The 25,065-nt window shown below is 40.6% G+C and overlaps 1 protein-coding gene and 1 pseudogene across 7 annotated transcripts in view; one reads left to right on the top strand and one right to left on the bottom strand.

The window, feature by feature from the left end:
• The window catches only part of LOC149241084 (branched-chain-amino-acid aminotransferase 5, chloroplastic-like), a 172,119-nt gene that overhangs the window by 23,235 nt on the left and 123,819 nt on the right, over window positions 1-25,065 (bottom strand). For all 6 annotated transcript variants that reach the window (XM_089373868.1, XM_089373869.1, XM_089373870.1 and 3 more), the window contains exons 8-9: window positions 5,331-5,426; window positions 4,660-4,772 (exon numbers count right to left, since the gene is read on the bottom strand). In XM_089373868.1, the coding sequence (XP_089229994.1) occupies window positions 4,660-4,772; window positions 5,331-5,426 (209 nt within the window). The remainder of the gene's footprint in view (window positions 1-4,659; window positions 4,773-5,330; window positions 5,427-25,065) is intronic.
• LOC149241085 (uncharacterized) overlaps window positions 1-25,065 on the top strand; it is a 150,750-nt pseudogene that overhangs the window by 82,828 nt on the left and 42,857 nt on the right. The window lies entirely within an intron of this gene.

Genomic DNA, 25,065 nt, shown 5'->3' with positions numbered 1-25,065 from the left:
GCCACTGACACTGTTGCATCTGTACTGCAACTCCCTCTCAAATGTTGCATCTGCTATGCTCCTAGCACTGCCACTATTAACACTGCATTCATACTGCAACTTAGCTGCTGAGAGACACAACTAAAAAACATCCAAAATTATTGAACTTAATTGTGTTCAGCATAATACCATGAATGTCTAACTGCTACTAGTGGTTGAGCCTCTGAATCTTTTGCGCTGCTACGGACTCATGCATGATGCCAACTGCACTGCTACCAACCTTGCTCTGCGCTAATCTGTCCCTGGTCTCAAGCTACTACATTTGTCTCTCCAAACAATCCACTACATCATCTGACACTAAGTCCATCTCGCTATCGCTGAATCTTGGGCTCCCATAGCAAGGAATTTATCCAAGAGGTGGACTCCTCAAGGGTCTTGCCCACACGTAGTCCTCCCAACTACAACTCAATATCGCCCCATTTCCCTCCTGGAGATGCATGGGCACTCATGGCAAACTCATCTTCGTCAATCTTTGTTGGAGCGGCCTTAAAATCATGTTTCTCATCCTTATCCTTTTGCTTCAAAGGACACTGGTATGCAAACTTGGCCCATCTCACCACATCTGAAACATTTCGCCTTTGAAATGTCCTTTCGCTTTTGCTTCTGTTGTCCCTTTGATGCTAGAGATTCGTTTTCCTCCTCCTCCTTAGTCTTCATGCCACTACCACTGTTGCCATTCAAGTTGACCTTTACCAAGTCCCTCCTTAATTCCTCCTGTTGAAGGGTTGCCCACATCTCCTCCCATGAAGGCAGTCTTTCCCTGTCCAATATACTTTGGACGAAAACTTGCCATTCATCCGAGACTCCATTCAGGGCCATCCTCACCATCATGGTAGACTGAGTAGTCCCCACTGTAGCAAGCTGGTCTCTGGTGTCCTGAATATGTTGAAGATAGGAGTTAACCCCTTCTCCCTTCTACATCAATGTTCGTTGCAACTTTTGTTCTAGGTACATCTTCCGCTGTTCGGAAGAACCTTCATACACTGAAGACAAAGCTTCCCATATCTCTCGGGCTATATCTTTGCCCTACAAGTGTGAGACCACATGATCTCGAACTCCATCCAGTATGAACCTCTTTGCCTTCCCCTGCTCGGCCTTGTACTTCTTCTTCTGATCATTGTCAATGGTAACAACCACAACACTCTTGATGTAGGCTTCGAGATCACACTCCTGTAGAACAGCTAAGATTTTGGTCTTCCATATGACATTGTTGGAAGCTCCTTCCAACCTGTCCTAATCTCTGAGCCCATGTGATGCCATCTCACCCAAATTGGCGAACTGACTCCTCTAGTCATTGGTCACCTGCCCAGCAAGTGAGGAATTCGAACTTTTTTGTGAAAAATGTTCTCTGAGAAAATTCCCCTTCTATGTGTCTTTGCTCTTTTCCAACGGATTTCTGCCCCAGTAGAAACTGCACCCTTCAAGCACTGCGCTGAGGCTCTGCGTCACTCCCTTTGCCTCTGCAAACTCACGAACCGGAAATCGTACCTCTCTGTCAACTCTCTCAGAGAGAGATTTCCTCGGAATCTCTGCTTCCCCAGCAAGGACTGCGCAATCCCTTCAAGGGGATTCGAATTGCTACCAAGTGCAGCGTTTGGCCTCTCTGCTCAGCGTTGGATCTGCTTTTCCTGTTTCACAATCAATGCTCTGATACCATGTGAAAATTCCTAGTCCAAGGAACCCCTACTGCAACAAATCTGAATCTACTTCACCTACTTGATTTTAATATACATTATCAAGTTGTTTTTGCAATAACACTGAAGCAAATTACTTTTGCAGCCTACACTACTTTAAATTTGATTACATCAAACATAAAAATGAGGAAAGAACAAGATACATAGGGACACAGTTATTTTTTGGACAAAATAGTCCCTGGAAAAACCCAATGCGGGAAAACTGGTTAAGCGACTTTGAGGGTTTTCTATTATTAAGCAGTAATTCTGAATACAAATGTTGGATGCCCTCCCGGCAATCTAGTGACAAAGAAAATACAATGGTGGAAAACTAAGTGAGTTTTACCTCACTTCACCTGACATATTCCGATTGATCCGACAACAACACTGGCTAACCTCGGTTACCTCTGCACTGGCCCTGCGTCAGCCTTATATGCTCTACGTCAGCTCTGCGTTGTCTCTTCTACCTACTACGTCAACCTTCTCGGTTGTTCTGGCAGTGCCGACTTTTGCGTAGAGGGCAGCTTCTGCTTCTACGTTGGCCCTTTTGGCTCTACGTCAGGCCTGTGTGGGCCCAGATTGGCCCAACATCAGTCCTCCTGGCTGTTGCGCTGTCTCCACTAGCTTCTCTCCGCCCCTCTGTCAGTACTCCTGAACTATCCCTGCCCCTCTGCTGCATCTGATCACTCAGTTCGAATTCTCAGCTTCCCAGCCCCAGAAATCGAACTCCAAATCAATTCGTTCTCTCTATGTGTCTTCCTAAATGATCCCCAAGCCTCCTTCTTATACTTTTCTCATTGAGACTTCAAGGACCGAAATTAAGTCTCTAATCAACGGCTAAGATTAAAACTTGACTTGATCTGACTTCTAGATCATTCTTACCCATATTTTGATTAATACCCATTAATACTTTAATTTTCCTAAGTTTAGACTTAAGAACGCCATTAAAAAAATTAATTATTAAAAAAAATACAATCCGGGTGGAATTTCACCAAACTGTTTCTGGGTTCTTTAGAACTCATGTGCCTTAGCCTCTCCACCAATTTTCATGGCTAGAGCACATCAGATGCTACCAAAAACTAACATAGGTATCCCAAAGCCTATTGGGATGAGATTGAGAGGGCCATACAGGAGTTGTTGAGATTGGGGCACATCAGACCCAGTTCGATCCCCTTTGCTTCTTCCGTGGTGTTGGTGAAGAAGGATGGGATTGTCCGCATGTGCATCAACTACAAGGGCCTCAAACAAGACGACATTGAAGAATAGGTACCCCATCCCACGCATTGATGAGCTTAGGGGAGCGAGATACTTCTCTAAGATAGATCTGCGCTAGGGGTATCACTAGATCCAGGTGAGGGAGCAGGACATCCCCAAGACTGCCTTTTGCTGCCACTATGGACACTGAGTTTTTGGTGGTGCCCTTCAGCCTAACCAACGCTCCGGCTACATTTCAGTTCTGTATGAACCAGGTGTTTCGTGGGCAGTTGCGATGCTTTGTCCTTGTCTTCTTTGACAACATTCTTATTTATAGCCAGACTTGGGGGGAGCACCTCCAGCATCTTATGCTGTCAAAATTTCTCCATAATCTTTATGCTGCTAATAAACACCTTTTATTGAGAGCATGGAGACTCTGTAATGTATTGTAACCATCTAATTGTTGAATAATGCATTAAGCATATCTTAGAGTGTGGGGTTTTTCTTCGGGGAAGATTTTCCCTAGGACATCATTGCCTAATGGTTTGCTACTTCTTTCATTTGTTTTCTGCTTATCATATTGTTTGTTTAAAAATTTATGCACATTCTTCTCTCATTGATTAGCATAGGAAACACATTCCACACCTCTATTTCCTTTCAGCTGCATATAATTTTCCTTTCAGCTGCATATAATGTTGCATACTTCTGGGTGACAAGAATTTTCAGTTGGGAGCTGTTATGTGTCATATCTTCAAATGAAAGTTATCATTTTGGATCCATTTAAACAATGGTCATCTAAAATAAAGTTTCAGCCCATTTTTCTAAGAGGATTGTTTTTGCTACCATGGTATGAATTAAGCTAATGAACCCGAAAAATGTATTTCAGTGTCCAAAAATATCATCTCCCAGAGTGGTAGATGAATATGATAGACCTAGAAAAGCAATACCGAGACTCAAATGTGTGAATAACTGTATTACAGTTCATGTGCACAGTAATTGGAATAGAAAAATAATGAATTATATGGTATGCATTTGTCACCATCATAGCACGATATTATGATTAAGATTATATATAGCCTAAGTGGGCCTAACAGTTAAGAACATGTGTTTCCTTTTCGAGGTCGAGAGGGTTGGAGTATCTAGATTCTACACCTCCAAAGAAGCGAGTTTCGTATGTCAATTTGGCATTTGGCAATGCTGTGACTTTAACTTAAATCGTTATTATTATTCTTATTAAGAAATAAAGATGTTGAAGCAATCTGAGATGGGAATGGATTTTCAAAATGGAGGCTCAGCTGACCCAGGATAGATGATGGATCATAGAAGCAAACAAGACAGGGATCTTGCACAGCTCTCCTAACATATTCTTGACAACTTGCTACTCAGACCACTTGTATGGTTGTCTAAATGAATAGTCTCAATTTCCAAAGGAACCATTTATGTGAACTTATAACAGTTTCAATATAATTTTACTTTCTTTGTGCAATGGCATGATATGGCAACTAAAAGAAGATTAGACCGTGACAAAGCTGTTTGTTCTGGAATGCCTGTAATATAGCTGTTTATTCTTCAATGCCCAAATATCACTGTAATTGCCAAGTATCAGGAAATTAATTGATTTTATATCCAATCATATGCATATTAGAAAACGTTTATGAGAGCCATGGCATTAGTAACATAATTTTATGCTTCATCAACCATGCCTGAAAACTAACAAATTTGACAATAATAAGCCTTCTGATAATTTATTCACCTTCTATCGAGATAAGTGATACTGCCCACAGCAGAAATAACCACTGCTGTGCCTGTGCAAAAGACTTCATCTGCATTCATCAACTCATCCACATGTACTAAACGCTCATGGACCTGCACCAGTAAAGTGCTTTGAAGGTCAAGTCTAAAATTTGCAACAAAACTAAAAGGTCCAAAACGTTTCCATGCAAAAAAAAATAAATATTTCCAGTTAAATAATAACTAAACCATTTCATCTAGGAAATTACACAAATTACTAGTAGACAGCATACATGATACCGTTTGAACTTTGAAATCCAGCAACTAATAAGCATTTTGTGATCTCTCTCTGATAATACTGTAGGAAACAGCAGACGCAGAAAATTCACGAGTAGCCTGAAGTTTGACTCAAATGATTTGGTACATACTAGCCACGTTCACTGAGAATTTCTAAGGCTTAGTTGTAGCTATAAATGACCGTGCTAACTAATAGTCACACTATTAAATGGTTTCAATTCTCAAGATATTTCATGCTTAAAATGATCGGTGTGCAAATACATACTAAATATCCAGATGGTCCACAAGGCATAGTTCCAATTGATTGTACCCTATCATATATTGCAAGATAGTGTGTGCAAAACACCAATACAAATAAATTAAAAGGACCACGTACTCCAAGTGTATAATACATACCTCATAACCTCGACTACGGGCCACCTCAATGATGCTTTTCCTCGTAATTCCAGGAAGTACGGATCCACTGAGCGCTGGAGTCGAGATCATTTTATCCTGAGTATAAAACCACAATTTTTTTTTAATATGGTCGGCGAACAATTGAAAAATTGTCTGGTACTTTTTACTGCAGAGTTGAACAAATTTCCGGAATGGGGGCGTGGGGGCCAGGAGGATAGTTGTCGGGGATGGCTAGAAGGCACCCCGAATTTCCAGGTGACTTGGGACGGAGGTTAGGGGAAGGAAATTTTTTTTAAAATTTGAATTAAAAAATCATATGTATCCAAAAAAATATTCATTGAAAATTTAAATATTTAACATCATGATGAAACCAAAACATAAATTTAATTGTGTTGATGCGCATTCTACATTCTACAGCCTAGTATGATGTGTAAGTATGTCTATCTGTCATCAAAGTAGTATTTTTTTTTAAATTTAAAAATTTAATGTGGGCTCAGAAACCAATATAAATAATTGTATAAATAAAATTTAATGTCAGCTCCTAAAAAAATTCAAATAATTATATAAATAAACAATTAAAAATATATTAACCCAACAAAGTTCAATCATTATTCTTCACATTAGCTAGATATGTGTTGGCTGGATTCATTATTCTTCACATTAGCTAGATATGTGTTGGCTGGATTTGTTTTGGCTTTGAGTAGCTGGATTCGTGTTATCTGTGCTCTCCACTTACAAGTAAGTAACCTACACTATGAACCTTGTAATTTAGATTATAATATTTACATTTTTAGACTTGTAACTTAGATTATAATATTGTCCAATATATCATTCTCTCACAATTCAAATATTATTATTGGCATAATGGTTGTATTTTTATTTGTGCTCACTGTATTTTTAAAAATAATTAATTTAAATGGTTTATATGGTTATTCAAATTTAATGTATATGATAAAATAATTATTAAATACAAGATAAGAAACCAATGAAAAAAAAATTATAATACAATTATAGTATGAGTTTAATAGTTATTTCATCATATACATTGAATTTGAATGGATCATAAATTTACCACATTAAAATTCCAAATCAGGTAACATTTTAAACAACATTACTCTTTACTAAAGTCAATACCATTTCATAAAATAAAGTAAAAAATGTTAATTCAACACAAAGAATCGAAACTCTTGCTCCAAAATCTTTTAGTATTTCTTTAAATTAATATTTGTAAAACGAATCTTTAAAAGGAAAACCATATCCTATGGATATATTAAAATCTCTAAACACAAATATTTCCACATCAAAGTTATAATATTTGAAAATTTTGTTGTCATGTCATGTAAAAAATATCATTAAATCCAATATTAATATTAATATTAATATATTATAATATTAATATTATAAATTTAATAACTAATGATTAATACGATATTATATTATAATATATATTAATATATCATGATATATTAACTCTAGACATATATGGGAGGGAAGAACAAAGACAGAGTGATAGAGGTGGAGAGATAAAGGGAGTGAGAGAAAGGGAGAGAGAGGAAGGATGAGAGAGGGAGGGATAGAGAAATGGAGTTGGAAAGAAAGAGAGGGAGGGAAAAGGAATCACATAGAGAGAGAAAAGTGGAGAGAGGAAGAGACAAGGCAGAGACGGAGAGAGAGTGTAGATGTTTATGGGTGAGATAGAGAAATAAAGAAGGATAGATAAAGAGGAGGTGCATAGAAGGAGAAATATTGACAGAGTTGGAGAGTGGAGAGAGAGACAGAAAGATAAGGTGGAGAGACACAAAGAGGCGGGAGAGACAGGGAGGGAGAGGAAGGAAGAGAATGAAAATGTGAGAGAGAAAAGGAGAGAGGAAGGGAGAGAAAGAGGGAGGTAAGAAGAAAGACACAGAGAGAAAGGTGGGGAGAGAGATAGATAAATATCGAGAAAGAGTGTGTATGTTTTGGGGGTGATATAAAGAGATAAAAGAGAGACAGATAGAGGTAGATATATAGATGGAAGGTGAAAAGAAGGAAGAAGAGAGAGGTATAGAGAGGGAGAGATAGATAGATATGGAGGGAGAAAGCATGTGTGTTTGGGGGGAGAGGTGAGATAGAAAGGCAAAGAAGGAGAGATGGAGGAGATATAGATATAGATGGAGGGGGGAGAGAGGGAAGAAGAATTCTTGCACTAGATGAATTGATTTCAGTGTAGATGGTGATTTCTAATCTTATTTGATTGCTTGCATTGAAGGAGATAATCTGAAGGGGAGGGTAGAGGAGGAATGAAGAGAGGGAGAAGGATAGGACTGAGAGAGGGAGAGAAGAGTAAGATAGAGAGAGGAAGACACAAAGATGGAGGGGGGAGAGAGGGGCAGAGAAAAGGAGAGGGAGGGAGATAGAGACAGAGTTGGAGGGAAGAGAGGAGAGAGAGAGGGAGATAGTGACAGAGTTGGAGGGAAAAGAGAGAGAGAAATAGATGGGTGGAGAGAGAGGGAGATGGGAGAGAAAGGGAGAGAGACGACTTGAGAGAGAGGAGGAGAGTGCGAGGGCGAGAGAGGAGGACTGAGGGAGGACAAAGATGGATTTGGAAGGGAAGAGATGTGAAAATTTATGAATCTACACATCAGAAATCCGACTGCAATCATTGGTTTATCATCTCCTACTTGTTTTTACATTCAACAAGTTATTTAATTATTTAAATAGCGATGAAAACACTATTGCAGACTACACATACATACATATCATGAACTGAAATAGAACGAGACAAATACACAAGGGACACCGTTATTTTTGGACAATCATCCCCGGAAAAACCCAATGCGAGAAAACCGGTGCAACATAGAGAAGGTTTGTATTATTAAGCAGATTTATGAATACAACTAGGGTGCCAAATCTGGCTCACCCAACAGAGAATAAACTCGGCCAGCACTTGGATGAACAAACCCCACAGGTGACTGTGTTGTTCCTACTTCTGGGCAGCGATGGTTGCTCCAAACGCTGCACTGGAACTGCGTCACCTCCTCTAGGAGTTGCTCACCGCGTCACTGCAACACTGTGTCATTGAGACCCCTTAGCCTCCATTGCGTCACCGTGTCACTGCATCACTTCGTCTCTGCATCACTGCGACACTGCATCAGAGCTCTCCCTCTGCGTTGTCTCTCCTGGTGTTGCTCTGCCTCTCTGCTATGTATTCTCGCCCTTGAACTGAAGTCCCTCTGCTGAACTGCCCCTCTCACTGCAACTCAAATCGCCTATTCGATTTTCTCAACAAACCACGCCCTAGAAAAATCAAACTGATTGATCTCTCAAGTGTATCTCCATCTCACCCTCAAGCCTCCTCTTATACTTTTCTTGTTGATGAATCAACGACCGAGATTAAGTCCCTAATCAACAGCTAAGATTAAAACAAACTTGATCCTCATCACTTAGAAGTTTCTCACCATATTCTTATTAATACCAATTAATATTTTTATTTTCTTAAGTTTAGACTTAGGAATCCATTAAAAATATTAATTGTTTTAATAACTCATCTTCTGGGTGGAATTTCTCCAAACAATTTATGGGTTCTGGAGATCTCATGTATTCTAACCCCTCCACAAAATTTTGGAGTTAGAGAACATCCGATACTATCCAAAATCAACAAGAGAGGGAGGGATGATGAAAGACATACAGAGAAAAAAGTGGAGTGAGAGAGAGTGTACGTTTGGGGGTGAGATAGAGAGACAAAAAAGGAGAGATTGAGGGAGCTATAGATATAGATGGAGGAGGGAGAGAGGGAAGAAGATTTCTTGCATTAAATGCATTGAGTTCATGGTAGATGGTGATTTCTAATTCTATTTTATTGTTTGCACTAGATGCATTGATTTCATTGTAAATGTTGATTTGTAATGATATTTGATTGCTTGCACTAAATGCATTGATTTCAGTGTAGATGTTGATTTCTAATCCTATTTGATTGCTTGCACCAGATGCATTGATATTAGTGTAGATGTTTTTTAATTATATTTGATTGCTTGCACTAAATACATTGATTTCAGTGTAGATGATGATTCCTAATTCTATTTTATTGTTTGCACTATACACATTGATTTCAGTCAAGATGGTGATTTCTAATTCTATTTGATTGCTTTCACTAGATGCATTGATTTCAGTGTAGATGGTGATTTCTATCCCTATTTGATTGCTTGCATTAAATGCCTTGATTTCAGTGTAGATGTTGATTTCTAATTGTTGATTTGGGGTAGCATCGGATATGCACTAGCCACGAAAATTTGTGGAGAGTCTAAAGCACATGAGATCTCCAATACCCAGAAAGGGTGTGGGCAGATTTTAAACAGTTTGAGAGATATTAAAATAATTAATATTTTTAATGGAGTCCCTAAGTCTAAACTTAAGGAAATTAAAATATTAATGTGAATTAATATAAAACTGTGTTAGAATGGTCCAAAGTCATGTATCAAGCCAGATCTAATATTAGCCATTGATTAGGGACTTAATCTCGACTGTTGATTTGTCAACGAGAAAAGTATAAGAGGAGGCTTGAGGGTCACTTGGAGAACACACTAAGGGAGACCAGTCAGCTCAATTTCTGGAGCAGGGTTAGTTGAGAAATTGAACCAGTGGTCTGGTGAGCAGTCAGGAAGTAGCAAGTACGAAACAAAGAAACGAGATTAGCCATGGGAGATCAATGCTGAGGTAGGAGAGGCAGACGCAGAGCCAACAAGAGATTGTGCAGTCACTATCCGGGCCTGTGTGGGTGACGCAGAGAGGCCCAGGGTTGACACAGTCAAGTAGGGGCTAACATAGAGTGTCTGAGAGCCACGCAAAGGTCAGTCGAGCTGACACTGAGACTGGAAGAAGAGTTAGAGAATTTTTCTCTCTGTGGGTAAGCTAGTTTGGCACCCTGTTGTACTGAAAAATTGCTGAATAATAAAATCCTCCCCTGTTGCACCGATTTTCCCACATTGGGTTTTTTTGGGGACTATTGTCCAAAATACCTGTGTCAATGTGTTGAGTCTTGTGCATATGTTTGTTTCTGTATTACGGTGTGATATCTGCAGCAGTATTTATTTGTAATGTTTATTGAAGTAATTTCATAAATAACTTATTGTGGAATAAGTAGGAAAAGTAAATCAGTTGTTGCAGTGTAGAATTTTCACATGGTATCAGAGGAAGTAGTCAGAGACAAAAAGGGAAAATCAATTATGGGTCAAGACCACGATGCAAAGGCATCCACGTCAAGGGACTCACATATCTTTTCAGAAGATTGCACAAGAGAAAGAGATTTCGATTTCTCTATGTTGGCTTCCAGGCTAGAAGAATAAGCGGCGTGTATGACTAGTGTTGCATCATCAAAAGTATGGTATATAGACAATGGAGCCTCGTGGCATATGACGGGAATCAATGAGTGTTTCTCAGAATATCGAGAAGAGAAGATGAACTTTCAGATCCCCATGGGGAACAAGGCAAAGTGTACTCTAGTAGGGAAGGGTACCATAGTTTTTCAAATAGAATCGGGAGAACGGTTCCGTGCTACAAATGTGCTGCATGTACTAGGATTGGGGATGAACTTACTTTCCGTGTCGCAACTACAAGGCAAGGGCTATGACGTCTACTTCAACAAGGAGAAGTTATATGTCAAACACCCGAGCTGGAAAAAGAGAGTGCAGATCGGGATCAAAAGTAATAGGTTGTATAGATTACAACTAGAATTACCGATGGCACTAATAAGTAGTCATGGAGACAAGGACTTGAACAAACTATGGCACAGAAGAATGGGTCACTTGCACCATGGAGCTCTAAGAATTCTCAGGAGTACTGTAACAAGAGTTTCGGATCTGAGTACAGAACGAGATGATGTATGCAGGGGATGTGCTCTAAGAAAGTATGCCAAGACAACATTTCCTAGGAGCAAACATAGGGCCAAGAGTGTACTAGGATTGATACACTCAGATATTTGTGGACCTATGTCCGTCAAAGTTCTCAGTGGTGCCGAGTATTTCCTTACCTTCATTGATGACCACTCAAGGAAAACTTGGATTTATTTTTTGAAAACCAAAGATGAGGTTTTCTATCGATTCAAGGAGTTCAAGGCTCTGGTGGAGAATCTGACTGGGAAGAAAATAAAAGTTTTGCGCTCGGATAATGGTGGAGAATATGTCGATAAGGACTTCACTGATTTTTGCGCTAAGGAGGGCATCAGAAGAGAGTGGACCACTCCCTACAATCCGGAGCAGAATGGGGTAGCAGAAAGAAAGAACATGACTATTGTAGAAGCAGCTAGGGCCATGATGTATGATTAGGATATGCCAAAATTCCTGTGGGCGGAAGCATGCAACACAACAGTCTATGTTCAGAACAGGACTCCTCATCGGGCATTGGGCAAGCTTACTCTAGAGAAAGTCTTCACAGGGAGGACACCTGAAGTTAGTGATTTCAGGATATTTGGGAGTTTAGCATATTGCCGCATACCCGAAGAAAAGAGGAAGAAGCTGGATCAGACTGCGAAAAAGGGATATCTAGTGGGATATAGCGAGAACACTAAGGCATACAGAATCTATCTTTCAGAGAACAGGAAGGTAGTAATATGACGAGATGTAAAGTTCATGGAGGACAGGGCTTTCAAAAAATCTCCCGAGATGCCTTCCGAGGTGCAGTTGAAAGAGGAACCGTTAGTTAAGCCTCTTCAACCAACAGAAGTAAAGAATTCTTCCTAAGGTTAGGAAGATTCTCAGGATGAGGAGGAGGAGCGAACAGAAGCACCCTCTGGCAGAGGAAGAACTAGCAAGGAACTTCGTCAGATTCTACGAGATGCAGTGGAATTCATCAGTGCACCAAGAAACAATAAGAGGGAGCGAAAACATCCAAATAGATATCAGGCATTAGTAGCTCAGGATGGAGAGCCTGCCAGTTTCAAGGAGGCAACCCAACATCAGGTTTGGCTAGATGCGATGGTGGAGGAGTACAACTCCATAATGGTGAACGATGTCTGGGAGGTGGTGCCAAGGCCTCAAGACAGATCAGTGGTAGGTTTAAGATGGATCTACAAGATCAAATACGTTGCAGACGACAGTGTTGAGAAATACAAAGCCAAGTTTGTGGCTAAGGGGTATGCTCAAAAGGAAGGGATTGATTGAGGAGACCTTCGCCCCGGTAGCCAGGTATACATCTATTAGGACTGTGATATCTCTTGCATCCTAGATGGGATGGGAGATCTATCAGATGGATGTCAAAACGGAATTTCTAAACGGGGTAATAGAAGAAGAGGTATACATTGAACAACCAGAGGGCTTTGAGACTCATGAGAAGAAGTCTCATGTATGAAGATTGAAGAAAGCCTTGTATGGGCTGAAACAGGCATCGAGAGTATGGTATGGTCGAATAGATGGCTACTTGCAGAAGATGGGATTTGTCAAGAGTGACGCGGATCCAAATCTTTACTATCTGGTTGTAGAGAACGAGCTGCTAATCTTAGTATTGTATGTGGATGATCTCTTACTGACGGAATCATCTAGACTCATTGGGGACTGCAAGAAGAACCTGGCCACAGAATTCGATATGAAGGATTTGGGACGAATGCACTACTTCCTAGGGTTGGAAGTTTGGCAGCAGAAGGGAGAGATCTTCCTTGGACAAGGGAGGTATGCTACAGAGACCCTGAAAATATTCGGGATGGAGGACTGTAGACCCATGGCTACGCCAATGATCACCAACTGGAAGAAGATTGATGCGTCAGAAGACAAGGATGTCGATCCCACCCTATAAAGGTAGCTCATAGGGTCCCTGATGTATCTGGTTAGTACCAGGCAAGACATTTGCTACGCTGTGAACACCCTCAGTCAGTTCATGGTGGAACTGAAGAGGGTACACTGGGTAGCAGCGAAACACGTTCTCAGATATTTATAGGGAACATTTGACCATGGACTCTTGTACACCAAAGGTAAGGATATCAGGTTGAGTGGATTCATTGATGCAGATTGGGCAAGAAGTTCAGTGGATCGGAAAAGTACCTCTAGGTATTGTTTCAACATTGGATCAGGAATGACCCCCTGGTGCAGTAGGAAACAAAAGTTTGTGGCTCTGAGTTCATTGGAGGCAGAATATATGGCAACAAGCACAACTTCGTGTGCGGCCATATGGCTTAGAAAGCTGCTTGTGAACCTATTCAGAAGGAATATGGAGGTGACCAGGATCATGTGCGATAATCAGAGTTGCATCAAGCTCTCTGAGAATCCAGTGTTTCATGATAAATCAAAGCATATTGATATCCGATGTCACTTTGTCAGGGATTGTGTCCAACGAGAAGCTGTACAGTTGAGCTACACTCCCACAGAAGAACAGGCAACATACATTCTCATCAAGGCCCTTGGGAAGACAAAGTTTGACTACTTCAGGGAGAAGATGGGGATGGTCAAGAAACCGTTTCAGTAGCAGAAATGGGAGTGATAACAACACGGATGCAGAGGGAGTTGCAGTGTTGGGAGAATGGACCAGCAGCAGAACGAACGCAGAGGGAGTTATCGTACAGATGCAGCAGTGATAGTGGCAGAGCCATGGGCAGCAATACAGGATGTAGCAGTGCAAAGGATGTTGGGCAGGGAGGCTTAGCATCAGCACAGGGACTGATGCCGGATGATCAGGGTGATACTCAGTGAGGAGTATTACTAGAGTACAATCCTCGCTAAGAGGGAGTGTTGATTTGGGGTAGCATCGAATGTGCTCTAGCCACGAAAATTTGTGGAGAGGCTAAAGCACATGAGATCTCGAATACCCAGAAAGGGTTTGGGCAGAGTCTAAACAGTTTGGGAGATATTAAAATAATTAATATTTTTAATGGAGTCCCTAAGTCCAAACTTAGGGAAATTAAACTATTAATGTGAATTAATATAAAACTGTGTTAGAATGGTCCAAAAGTCATGGATCAACCAAGATCTAATCTTAGCCATTGATTAGGGACTTAATCTCAGCCGTTGATTTGTCAATGAGGAAAGTATAAGAGGAGGCTTGAGGGTCACTTGGAGAACACACTAAGAGAGACCAGTCAGTTCAATTTATGGAGTGGGGTTAGCTGAGAAATTGAACCAGTGGTCTAGTGAGCAGTGAGGACGCAACAAGTACGAAACAGAGAAACAGGATCGGCCACGGGAGATCAGAGCTGAGGCAGACGCAGAGCCAGCTGAAGATTGCACAGTCACTAGCTAGGCCTGCGTGGGTGACACAGAGAGGCCCAGGGCTAACGTAGTTAAGCAGGGGCTGACGCAGAGTGTCTGAAAGCCACACAGAGGTCAGCGAGGCTGACGCTGGGACTGGAAGAAGAGTTGGAGAATTTTTCTATGCGGGTAAGCCAGTTTGGCACCATGTTGTACTGAAGAATTGCTGAATAATAAAATCCTCTCTTTTTGCACCGATTTTCCCACATTGGGTTTTTCCAGGGACTGTTGTCCAAAATACCTGTGTCAATGTGTTATTCTTGTGCATATGTTTGTTTATGTATTACGGTGTGATATCTGCAACAATGTTTATTTTTAATGTTTATTGAAGTAATTTCATAAATAACTTATTGTGGAATAAGTAGGAAAAGTAAATCAATCGCTGCAGTGTAGAATTTTCACACTAATCTTATTTGGTTGCTTACACTAGATGCATTGATTTCAGTGTAGATGTTGATTTCTAATCGTATTTGACTGTTTGCACTAGATGCATTGATTTCAGTGTAGATGTTGATTTCTAATATTATTTGATTGCGTGCACTAGAGGCATTGATTTTAGTGTAGACGTTGATTTATAATCTTATTTTATTTCTTTCATTAGATTCATTGATTTCAGGCTAGATGTTTTCTAATCTTATTTGATGGTGTGCATTAGATGCATTAATTTCACTATAAATGATGATTTTTGATTTGATGTAACTCAATGTATGATGGTACATTAACCTAAAGTGATTGGATTAACAATGTGCATTGATTTTAGTGTAAGCACAAAAAATGATTGACAATGTGCATTGATTTTTGTGTTATAGTAATTCAACCTATTAATATTGGAGGGCAAGAGAGACAAAGTATGATGTTTACGATCTCAACTATCCTTTTCATATAATCGATATGAAAAGATAGAAAAACTAACAAATAATGTAAATATTTTGTAAATCTGACCACTCATTAAAAAAAATTCAAAACTAAATTGTTTCTTGACTTCTGCAAAACAAACTATAGATAAAAAAAATCATCAAAATATTTTGAAGGAACTAAATTATTTCAAACATTAGCAATGAAACAAATGATTTCAAGAATAATCTTCATGCAGTAAATTATTAAAAATACTCCGCAAGATATATTTAGTAATACATGTAGTGACACTATTAAGAATTATTAATTGCAAATTATTGACAAGATTGTCTCCCTTCTTCGTCACCAACTAATTAATAACAAACAATTACATAAACATATGGGAATATAACACAACAATTGTAACGTTCACAAACATTACCATCCAAATCCAAACACATAAACACATAAACCACTCATAATGATATAGTCATGTCAAACAAAGAAAACAAGTTTATGATGAAATGAACATGTTTATGGATAAGTTGTAACTTAATCATACAAACCCATATGATCATTTAAAAGGCATTTGTTATAAGTTTGTATGCGCTCTCAAGTTTTCAGATCACTTGGTATCATAGCAATTCATTGTCTGGCTTAGTGGGTACATTTGTCAAGTTTAATTCAAACAAGGACAAGGAAACTGATTAAGAAGGTAATTTATTAAGTTTCAAAATGTCTTTGTCTGATCCTTTCTTTGCAAATCTTTATCAAGATTCAAAGATGTTTAAAGAATTATTAACCATGAAGAAAATGGTGGAAGACTTTCATAATGATGATAGAGAAAGCAATAAGTTGCAGAAATAGTTGAAAGCATTGGAAGATGAGAAGCAAGAGCTTCAAGATAAACTTCAAGTTATGTAGTTGCAATTACAAGCTTTAGAAGAGGCCCTAGCAAATTGTCAGAATGCTAAGGTAAACGATGTAAGCAACGCTTGTACACATTCAGTTTCCTCTCAAGAAGAAGCACACTTGAGGAATTGGGTCGAAATTGTTATTGAAAATGGGTTACCAAGGGAAAGGCTTGGGAAGCCATGCCGAAGGTATGACAAAACCCATTATGGTTGAAGATTGACCTCGATATGCTAGAATTGGATATGACAAAGAAGAGGATGGAGAGAGTTCCAACACTGTTGAAGCAAATGATGTTTTGAGAGGAACTTCCGCCTCATTAGGATCACCTCATCAGAGTTGTGACAAAGGTGATCATCCAAGGTATAGGCCTGATTATACGAAAGTTGCTTTTGATTATAAGAAGCATGATAATGTCATTCGTAATTTTTGGCATAAGATTCCATGTTCATTTTGTGGCCTATATAATCATCAAGTTTCGAAGTGTTCGAGGAGATACAGGAAATTTTTGAAGGAAAAGTGACAAAAGGGCCAATCTCCAAATCACAAGGAATTTAATGGCAAAACAAAGTCACAACATTGTTGCACACATTGTCATCAAAGTGGTCCTTTGATTGACAAACTTTGGAAGCTTTATCCGAAATTTCGTCAACAATATTGGAGGAATGTTGCACAAGAACCTGCCAAAAATGAAAAATTTAGTCCAACAAAGATCATTCAAGAAACAAAGCATGAGGAAATACAGTTAAATATGGATCCATTCGAATGCCTTGGTAAGAAATGGTTAACATTTCTACAAAATTGAGTTTTAATTATCATGCATGATTGAAACCTCCAAAAATAAGTTTATATTTGTTTCTATTGATGAAAACAAGAAAATAAAAGTTGAATTGCATGCATCTGTGAAGAAGATTCATACACAAAAAAAATTCTATCCAGCAAAGAACGAGCTTGGCTCGAATTCTCTCCTCTTTTGACATGATCTGTTTAGAGAGATTTGCTAGCCGATAGAGACACCACCTCAACTGCACCAACATGGTTCTACTGGCTCTTCACTTCATATCGCTATGTCAAAGAAACAATGCAGGACCAAAGACTGAGAGATGTTACACATAATTCTCATTATTTTCCAATGCTACCAGAAGAGCCAAACACCTCTATTTCAAAAGAAGATGATCCTCTGCATGTGATAGAAGATTTCCAAATTACAAGTGAAGCTGGTGACAGGGAAGTGCACCATAGCTAGCGTCAGCTGGTAAATTTTGGTATGGCTTTTAGTGCAAAATGATGGTTATAGCGTATTCCACGTTCTGGAAAACATGCAATGATATCTGTATTGAAAATATAGAAAGTGCTCAAATTATGGAGTTGCATTGATTGACTGCAATTAAAAATTGTTGTTGCATGATATCTTTGATGGTTATTTGGGAAATTGGATCACCACTAAATGGAGCTTACCAATTTCATTATTTTTGCGCACTGGCATTAGAGTTGTATCACACATATATGATGGCATTGATGGCATTAAGGATGGCATTGGATGCCATTGATAAATCCTCGTAATTGATATTGTCGAGATTGCGATGTTTCCATTTTTGGATTCCAGATTTATGAAATATCTATTGAATGCACGGTGGTTGTAAATTTTATGAGATTTTCTTCCACGAATGCACAAATATTTTGTTAAATATTCACTACAATAAAAATTTGAGAGCATAGCCATGATAGCCCGTAGCTATAACATAGAGACACATTGCATGGTATCGATGGTAGATATATTTATCACAAGAATTATGGAGATTCGATGTGTTTGGTGCATTCACAGTTGGGAGATTGTTTTTAACTCGGAAAACGTAGATTTGGTGGCATGGGCTACGTAAAACATGGCCGTATGCCACAATCAACACGTTTAGCCCAATTCCATCCACCACAAAAGTAGTAACGTCTAACAACTATGGCCAAAACTGGAACCACAAATTTTGACGAACACGATGTTAGACAATGGATTTACGTGGCAACCACATTGAAACAATAAATATCAATCAATGTTAACGACCTAATTAACGGAGGTATGAATGGTGTTGGGCGCCATTAACATTCTACGTGGAATTTACCCTCAGAATTGTCAGGAGGTTACAACGTCGCATTCATTGTGCCATGAGTTGTGGGTCAAAATTGATCCCGAATGTGATGGAGTTTGGGCCACACCTGACCATAGTTATTATGACAGCAAAATTTATTGAGCCACGTTGAGAGTTGATGCACAGTGAGAGAAAAATCCATAGTACGTTGAAAAATCTGCAGTGCCTTGTTAATTTTTGAAGACTCATAATTTTGTTGGGTTTTCAGATGTCACTGCAGCTAAATCTTTGAAGGAGAAGTTGAAGGCATCAAAAGTGCTCTATGAAGGCCATATTGACTACAAAAATATGTGCAAGCATTACATGGCTCTATGACTCATAGACAACATACTTGCCTCTACGACAACGTAGTTCATGCAAACAAGGAGCCACCATGGTCATTTTTGAAGATTTGGACGAGGGCATACGAGGGTTCCACAAAATGTTGAGTAGTAGTTCTAATCTTTCCACAGTGGTGAACCCGACTTCTCTTGCTCAGCTTGTTATGGAGAAGACTCCTCACATTTATTTGGCCTTCAATGGAGCAGAGAAAATTGCAAGAGAGCAATGTGTTGATTCCATATGTAGTTGGCTTCCTTTCAATGACTATGATTACCTGCTCAACAATGCAGTAAGTTACGTATTCATCTTCAGTTGAATAACAACGATATCTTGGGTCTTTCTTTGCATCAACTCTGTGATTTGGCTACTTGAACGATGATAGTAAGAGGACTTTCTTGCTCTTGGAAGTTGATGCGTTCAAGGGAGCTACTTTGAGAGTGCTCATCGATACTCGTATCTTGGTGAGTGAATTTGTCAAAATCTCTTTGACCTTTGCTCCAAGCTTCGAGCCCTCATCTTTATCAGAATAACAATATTCTATGTCTCTTTAATTTCATACTCAAAAAGAGGTGGTTTTACATAGATGTCGAGTCATGGAGTGGCATTCTTAAGTGATTATCATGAATGTATCTATAATGTTGGGAAAGAAGAGTCTACATAGTCAAAAGTGAGTCCAAGTGAGACCATAGGTGTGTGGGACTTAAATTCGGCGCACATTCTTCTCGGCCACGGAGATCCCTTGTCGATTGAGTTGCAAATTATTTTTCTCTTTTGGCTTGTGAAGATACAAATATTTTTCCTCCCAAGACCAGGATTTCCATGGTATGTAGCAATAATGGAATTAAAGCAAGACATTGCAATATAGTTATAGCAAGGGACTAAGAAGTTAATTTAGATCAATGTTGAAGTTTCTAAGTCTAACAGTAAAAAACCCTCCATGTACTTGCTAGTTTATTTCTTCCTACTTGTTCTGATTAATTAACAAGTTATTTACCATGTAAATACTGAAAATAAACACAAGTACATGCTCAACATATTACATATCAACAACTGAAGGAAACAGAAACAAGCACACAAGTCACACCATTGTTTTTGGACTAATGTCCCCGAAAAAACTCAATGTGGGAAAACTAGTGCAACTATCTGAGGGTTTGATTTATTAAGCAGTTTCAGAATACAATCTCGGTGCCAAATCCGGTTCACCCAACAGAGAAAAATCTCGACAGTAGTACTTCTCTACTCGGAAGCAGATATTTCGAAAGAAACCCCGGATGAACACTCTGACAACTCCAATCTGCCCCACAAAATCCCAACGTCTGCCTCTAGGGACTGCGTCAGCCTCTCTCTGGCCCGGCGTCAGCCAACGTCACTTCGGCTTGGCCTGCATCAGCCTTCTAGCCCTTTGCGTCACCCACGCTTGCCCTCTAAAGCACTGCGCAGCTCCTGGCTGCCTCTGCGTGAGCCCTAGCTGCCTCTGCATGAACCCTTGGCTGCTTCTGCACCCCTCTCCGGCTACTGCGCTGATCCTCCCGGTGCTATCTCTACCTCTCTGCTTCTGTATTCACTGCCCCTCAGCAACAACTTTGATCACTGATTCTATCTCTCTTAGCAAACCCCGCTCTAGAGAATAGAATGACTGATCACTCTGGTGTATTCTCCAAGTGACCCTCAAGCCTCCTCTTATACTTTTCTCGTTGACACATCAACGGCCGAGATTAAGTCCCTAATCAATGGCTAGGATTAGATCTGGCTTGGTCCATGACTTTTGGACCATTCTAACACAGTTTTATATTAATTCACATTAATATTTTAATTTCCCTAAGTTTAGACTTAAGGACTCCATTAAAAATATTAATTATTTTAATATCTCCCAAACTGTTTAGAATCTGCCCAAACCCTTTCTGGGTATTGGAGATCTCATGTGCCTTAGCCTCTCCACCAATTTTCGTGGCTAGAGCACATTTAATGCTACCCCAAATCAACACTCCCTCTTAGCGAGGATTGTGCTCTAGTAATACTCCTCACTGAGCATCACTCTGATCATCCGACATCGGTCCCTGTGCTGATGCTAGGCCTACTGCCCAACATCCTCTGCACTGCTGCATTTTGTACTGCTACCCATGGTCCTGCCATTGCCATTGCTGCATCCGTACTGCAACTCCCTCTGCATCTATGTTGTTGCCCATGGCCCTGCCACTGCCACTACCGCATCTGCACTGCAACCCCTCGCATCATGCTACATTGTGCTGCCCATAGCACTACCACTGCTAACTACTGCATTACAACTCAGTTACTGAGAAGTAAGTAACTGATCTCCCAACTCTGACATCTTCATCAGGCTAGATACACTCCTGATGCTGAAGCTCCCTCTGTCACTGACAAGTGCTCCCTCTTTGACCTGTACGCTGCTGCAACAATTCCATGCATCTCAAACCGTTGCACACCCCTTTGTGCCATCCTGCACTGGTGCAACACTCTCGTGCCTCTCGCACTGTTGTAGCCTGTTAGCCTCGCACTGTCCTGGGAATCCTGCACTGTAGCTCCCTCTGTCGCTCCATCCGCATCCGTCTCTACTGACAACGCCAATACTGCTACTCCTCTTTGAGGATCCCGTAGCAAGGTCTAATCCAAGAGGCTGGGTACCTTGAGGATCCTGCCCCTCATCGCTTGTACTCTGTCTGACTACAGCTCGATGTCTCCCCACTTCTGCTCAAGTGGTGCGTGTGCACTCATGGCACAATCATCGTCTGTTTCCACTTCCTTCTCTGGCCTTGCTGGCACTGCCTTCGTCTCGGAGGCCTCTCCCTTACTCTTCTTCCTTGGACACTGGGTCGGATAGTGACCCAACACCCCACAGTTGAAGCATTTGACCTTGGAGAGGTCCTTCTTCTTCCGTTTCTCCTACTTTCCCTCAGATGCTAGGGCAACATCTTCCTCTTCCTCCTTCTTGATTCTGATCCCCTTGCCACTGCTTCCTATCTTGCTTAGCCTTCTGATCTGTTCTTGGCGAAGAGACGCCCACATTCCCTCCCAATCTGGAAGGGTCTCCCTGCCCAGTATACTTTAGACAAGCACCTCCCAGTCTTCAGAGACTACGTTCAGGGCTATTCTCACCATCAATTCTAGATTTGGCGTGGCCCATATGGAAGTTAGCTGATCCCGGATCTCCTTCAATCAACCGAGGAAGAGATCCGATCTGTTCTCCCTTCTTCATCTGGTATGACCGCAACTGATTTTCTAGTAACATCCTCCTCTGCACAAAAGTATGTTGGTACAATTTCTTTAGGGCCTCGCACATCTCATGTGTCATTTCCTTTTCGGCAATATGCAGTACTACATGGTCCTTGACCCCGTCAAGAATGATGCTCTTGGCCCTTGCCATTGCCCCCTCGTACTTTCCGTTATCCGCTGGGTCAACTACGATAGCTATTGCTCTCAAGGCGAAGTGCTTGACACGATTTCTATCTAGAACGGATAAGACTTTGGCCTTCCAGACTACGAAGTTTAAGGCTCCGTCCAGCTTGTCTTGGTCTCTTACCCCGTTCACTGCCATCTCGCTACTCCTCTACTTCCCTTCTGGAAGTTCACGATGTGACTCCCTCTAAGCCACGATTTCTCTCCTGGAAATCCTTCTACCAATGTCAAGATGCCCCTTGTTTGATCGTCAGTGCAGCTGCACCACTGATCCGAATATCTCGGCTAGAAACCCTTGGTAGCAACTCCCTCCTCCTTGGCCTTGCCCCGTTAAGTACTGTTTTGACTACAGTACCCCACTAGCTCCACTCTACAACTTACCGACAGCCTCCTAAACCCCAACAAAATGTAGCCAAAGCTCCTAGGCTCTGCGCAATCCCGACACCAGCAAATCAGCCTCCTCAGCCAACTGCGTCAGCCCACCTGGCCTCTACATGGCTCTGCGTGAGCCTGTCCTTGCCTCCCTCAACCTCTGCACCGCTTCTTCCTAGCTCAACCTCGATGACGCAGGCACTGCGTCACCCTTCCCTTGCTACTACTCTGCTAGGAACAACTTCTGTCACTTGGGACAGTTGTTTTCTGTTTTTGCTGCTCTGCTCGGGTGATGTCCTCAGTTCTCCTATGATCTGTAACCATCCTCTAATACCATGTTGAAGTTTCTAAGTCTAACAGTTAGAAACCCTCCATGTACTTGCTGGTTTATTTCTTCCTAGTTGTTCTGATTAATTAACAAGTTATTTACCATGTAAATACTGAAAATAAACACAAGTACATGCTCAACATATTATAGATCAACAACTGAAGGAAACAAAAACAAGCACACAAGTGACACCGTTGTTTTTGGAATAATGTCCCTGGAAAAACCCAATGCGGTAAAGCCAGTGCAAGTATTTGATGGTTTGATTTATTACGTAGTTTCAAAATACAATCTGGGTGCCAAATCCGGCTCACCCAACAGAGAAAAATCTCGGCAGTAGTACCTCTCTACTTGGAAGCATATATTCCGACTGAAACCCCGAATAAACACTCCGGCAGCTCCACAGCTCCAATCTGCCCCACGAAACCCCAACATCAACCTCTGAGGACTGTGTCAGCCTCTCTCTGGCTCAGCGTTAGCCCAACGTCACTCCGGCTTGGCTTGTGTCAGCCTCTGTAGGCATTGCGTCAACCTTCTGGCCCTCTGCGTCACCCATGCTGGCCCTCTAAAGCACTGCGCAGCTCCTGGCTGCCTCTGCGTGAGCCCTGGCTGCCTCTGCGTGAACCCTTAGTTGCTTTTGCGTCCCTCTCTCTCTGGCTGCTGCGCTGATCCTCCCGGTGCTATCTTTGCCTCTCTTCTTCTGTATTCACTGCCTCTTAACTGCAACTCTGATCACTGATTCTATCTCTTTTAGCAAACCCCGCTCTAGAGAATAGAATGACCGATCACTCTGGTGTATTCTCCAAGTGACCCTCGAGCCTCATCTTATACTTTTCTCGTTGACACATCAATGGCAGAGATTAAATCCCTAATCAATAGCTAAGATTAGATCTGGCTTGATCCATGACTTTTGGACCATTCTAACACAGTTTTATATTAATTCACATTAATATTTTAATTTCCCTAAGTTTAGACTTAGGGACTCCATTAAAAATATTAATTATTTTAATATCTCTCGAACTGTTTAGACTCTGCCCAAACCCTTTCTGGGTATTGGAGATCTCATGTGCCTTAGCCTCTCCACCAATTTTCATGGCTAAAGCACATCTGATGCTACCCCAAATAAAAAATCAACTTGCAACAAACCAATGTGGTCAAAAATCGGCATGGGAAGAGGTTCTTTGAGTTCGCTACTTACACAGTGAAGCTTAGGACCACTGATTAAGTGAGGAGGATCATTTATATTCTAGTTAACTTCATAGCCACGAAAAGCACATTACATCATTGGTATAATGGATGTTGTGAACACTTCCTACGACATCATTATTTCCAACAACAAGTGCAGACCGACTTTAGTATATTAGGTCAATTTCATCCAGAATGTTGCCAACAAGGACAAAGTTGCAGGTTATAGTTCGAGCAACATGAAAGGAGTAAGAACAGATGCTTCAAAAAATCAATACCCTAATATTAGAGACAACTTCAACTTTTTAGCTTTTGGTGGACCAAAAGCCTTCCTCTGTGGGGAAGTATGATCCAAGAGGATCTTGACACATTTTCCAAGGAGCACCATGTTGAAGATAAGCTCATTGAAAACTAGGTTATGGGTATTTCAAATTTGAATGTAGATGTGCTCATATTGGAATTTTTTATTTGTAAAATAGAAATTGATTTATGAGAGGATTTCCTCAAAGTCAATTTCTAAATTCATGATGAAGTTGAGTCTTAAGGGATTTTCTCTCATCCCTTGAGTTTTGGATAAGGTCCTTGATAGGTGGATCTGAGAGATTTACTCCTCAAGAATCTCATGGATCATCTTTAGAGAGTTATTTTCTCCTTGGGATGTGGATCTAAGGAGATATTCTCTCCTTTGTTTTGGGATATTGAAAGCTATATAAAACCCTCCTATGTACTTTGTGTAAGAGTGGGAGTTTTGGAGGAGAGAGCTTGAGAGAGTTTTTGAGAAGTTTCTGAGAGCTTCATTTTGAGAAAGTTTTTGGAGAGCTTGGAGAGCTTAATAGGTATCTAAGAGGAATTGTTTGTTATGTACAAGTCTTGAACTCCTTTGTGTAGAAAACAACTCTAGGTTTGGCCACCCTTTTTAATAATGTTGATTTTGGGTAGCATCGAATGTGCTCTAGCCATGAAAATTGGTGGAGAGGCTAAAGCACATGAGATCTCCACGACCCAGAAATGGTTTGAGCAGATTC

This window comes from Pinus tabuliformis, chromosome 8 (assembly GCF_031772625.1).
Source record: "Pinus tabuliformis cultivar Carrire ecotype Pingquan chromosome 8, CPIR1, whole genome shotgun sequence".
Lineage (NCBI taxonomy): Eukaryota > Viridiplantae > Streptophyta > Pinopsida > Pinales > Pinaceae > Pinus > Pinus tabuliformis.
This window is presented reverse-complemented; position numbering and strand designations above follow the sequence as displayed.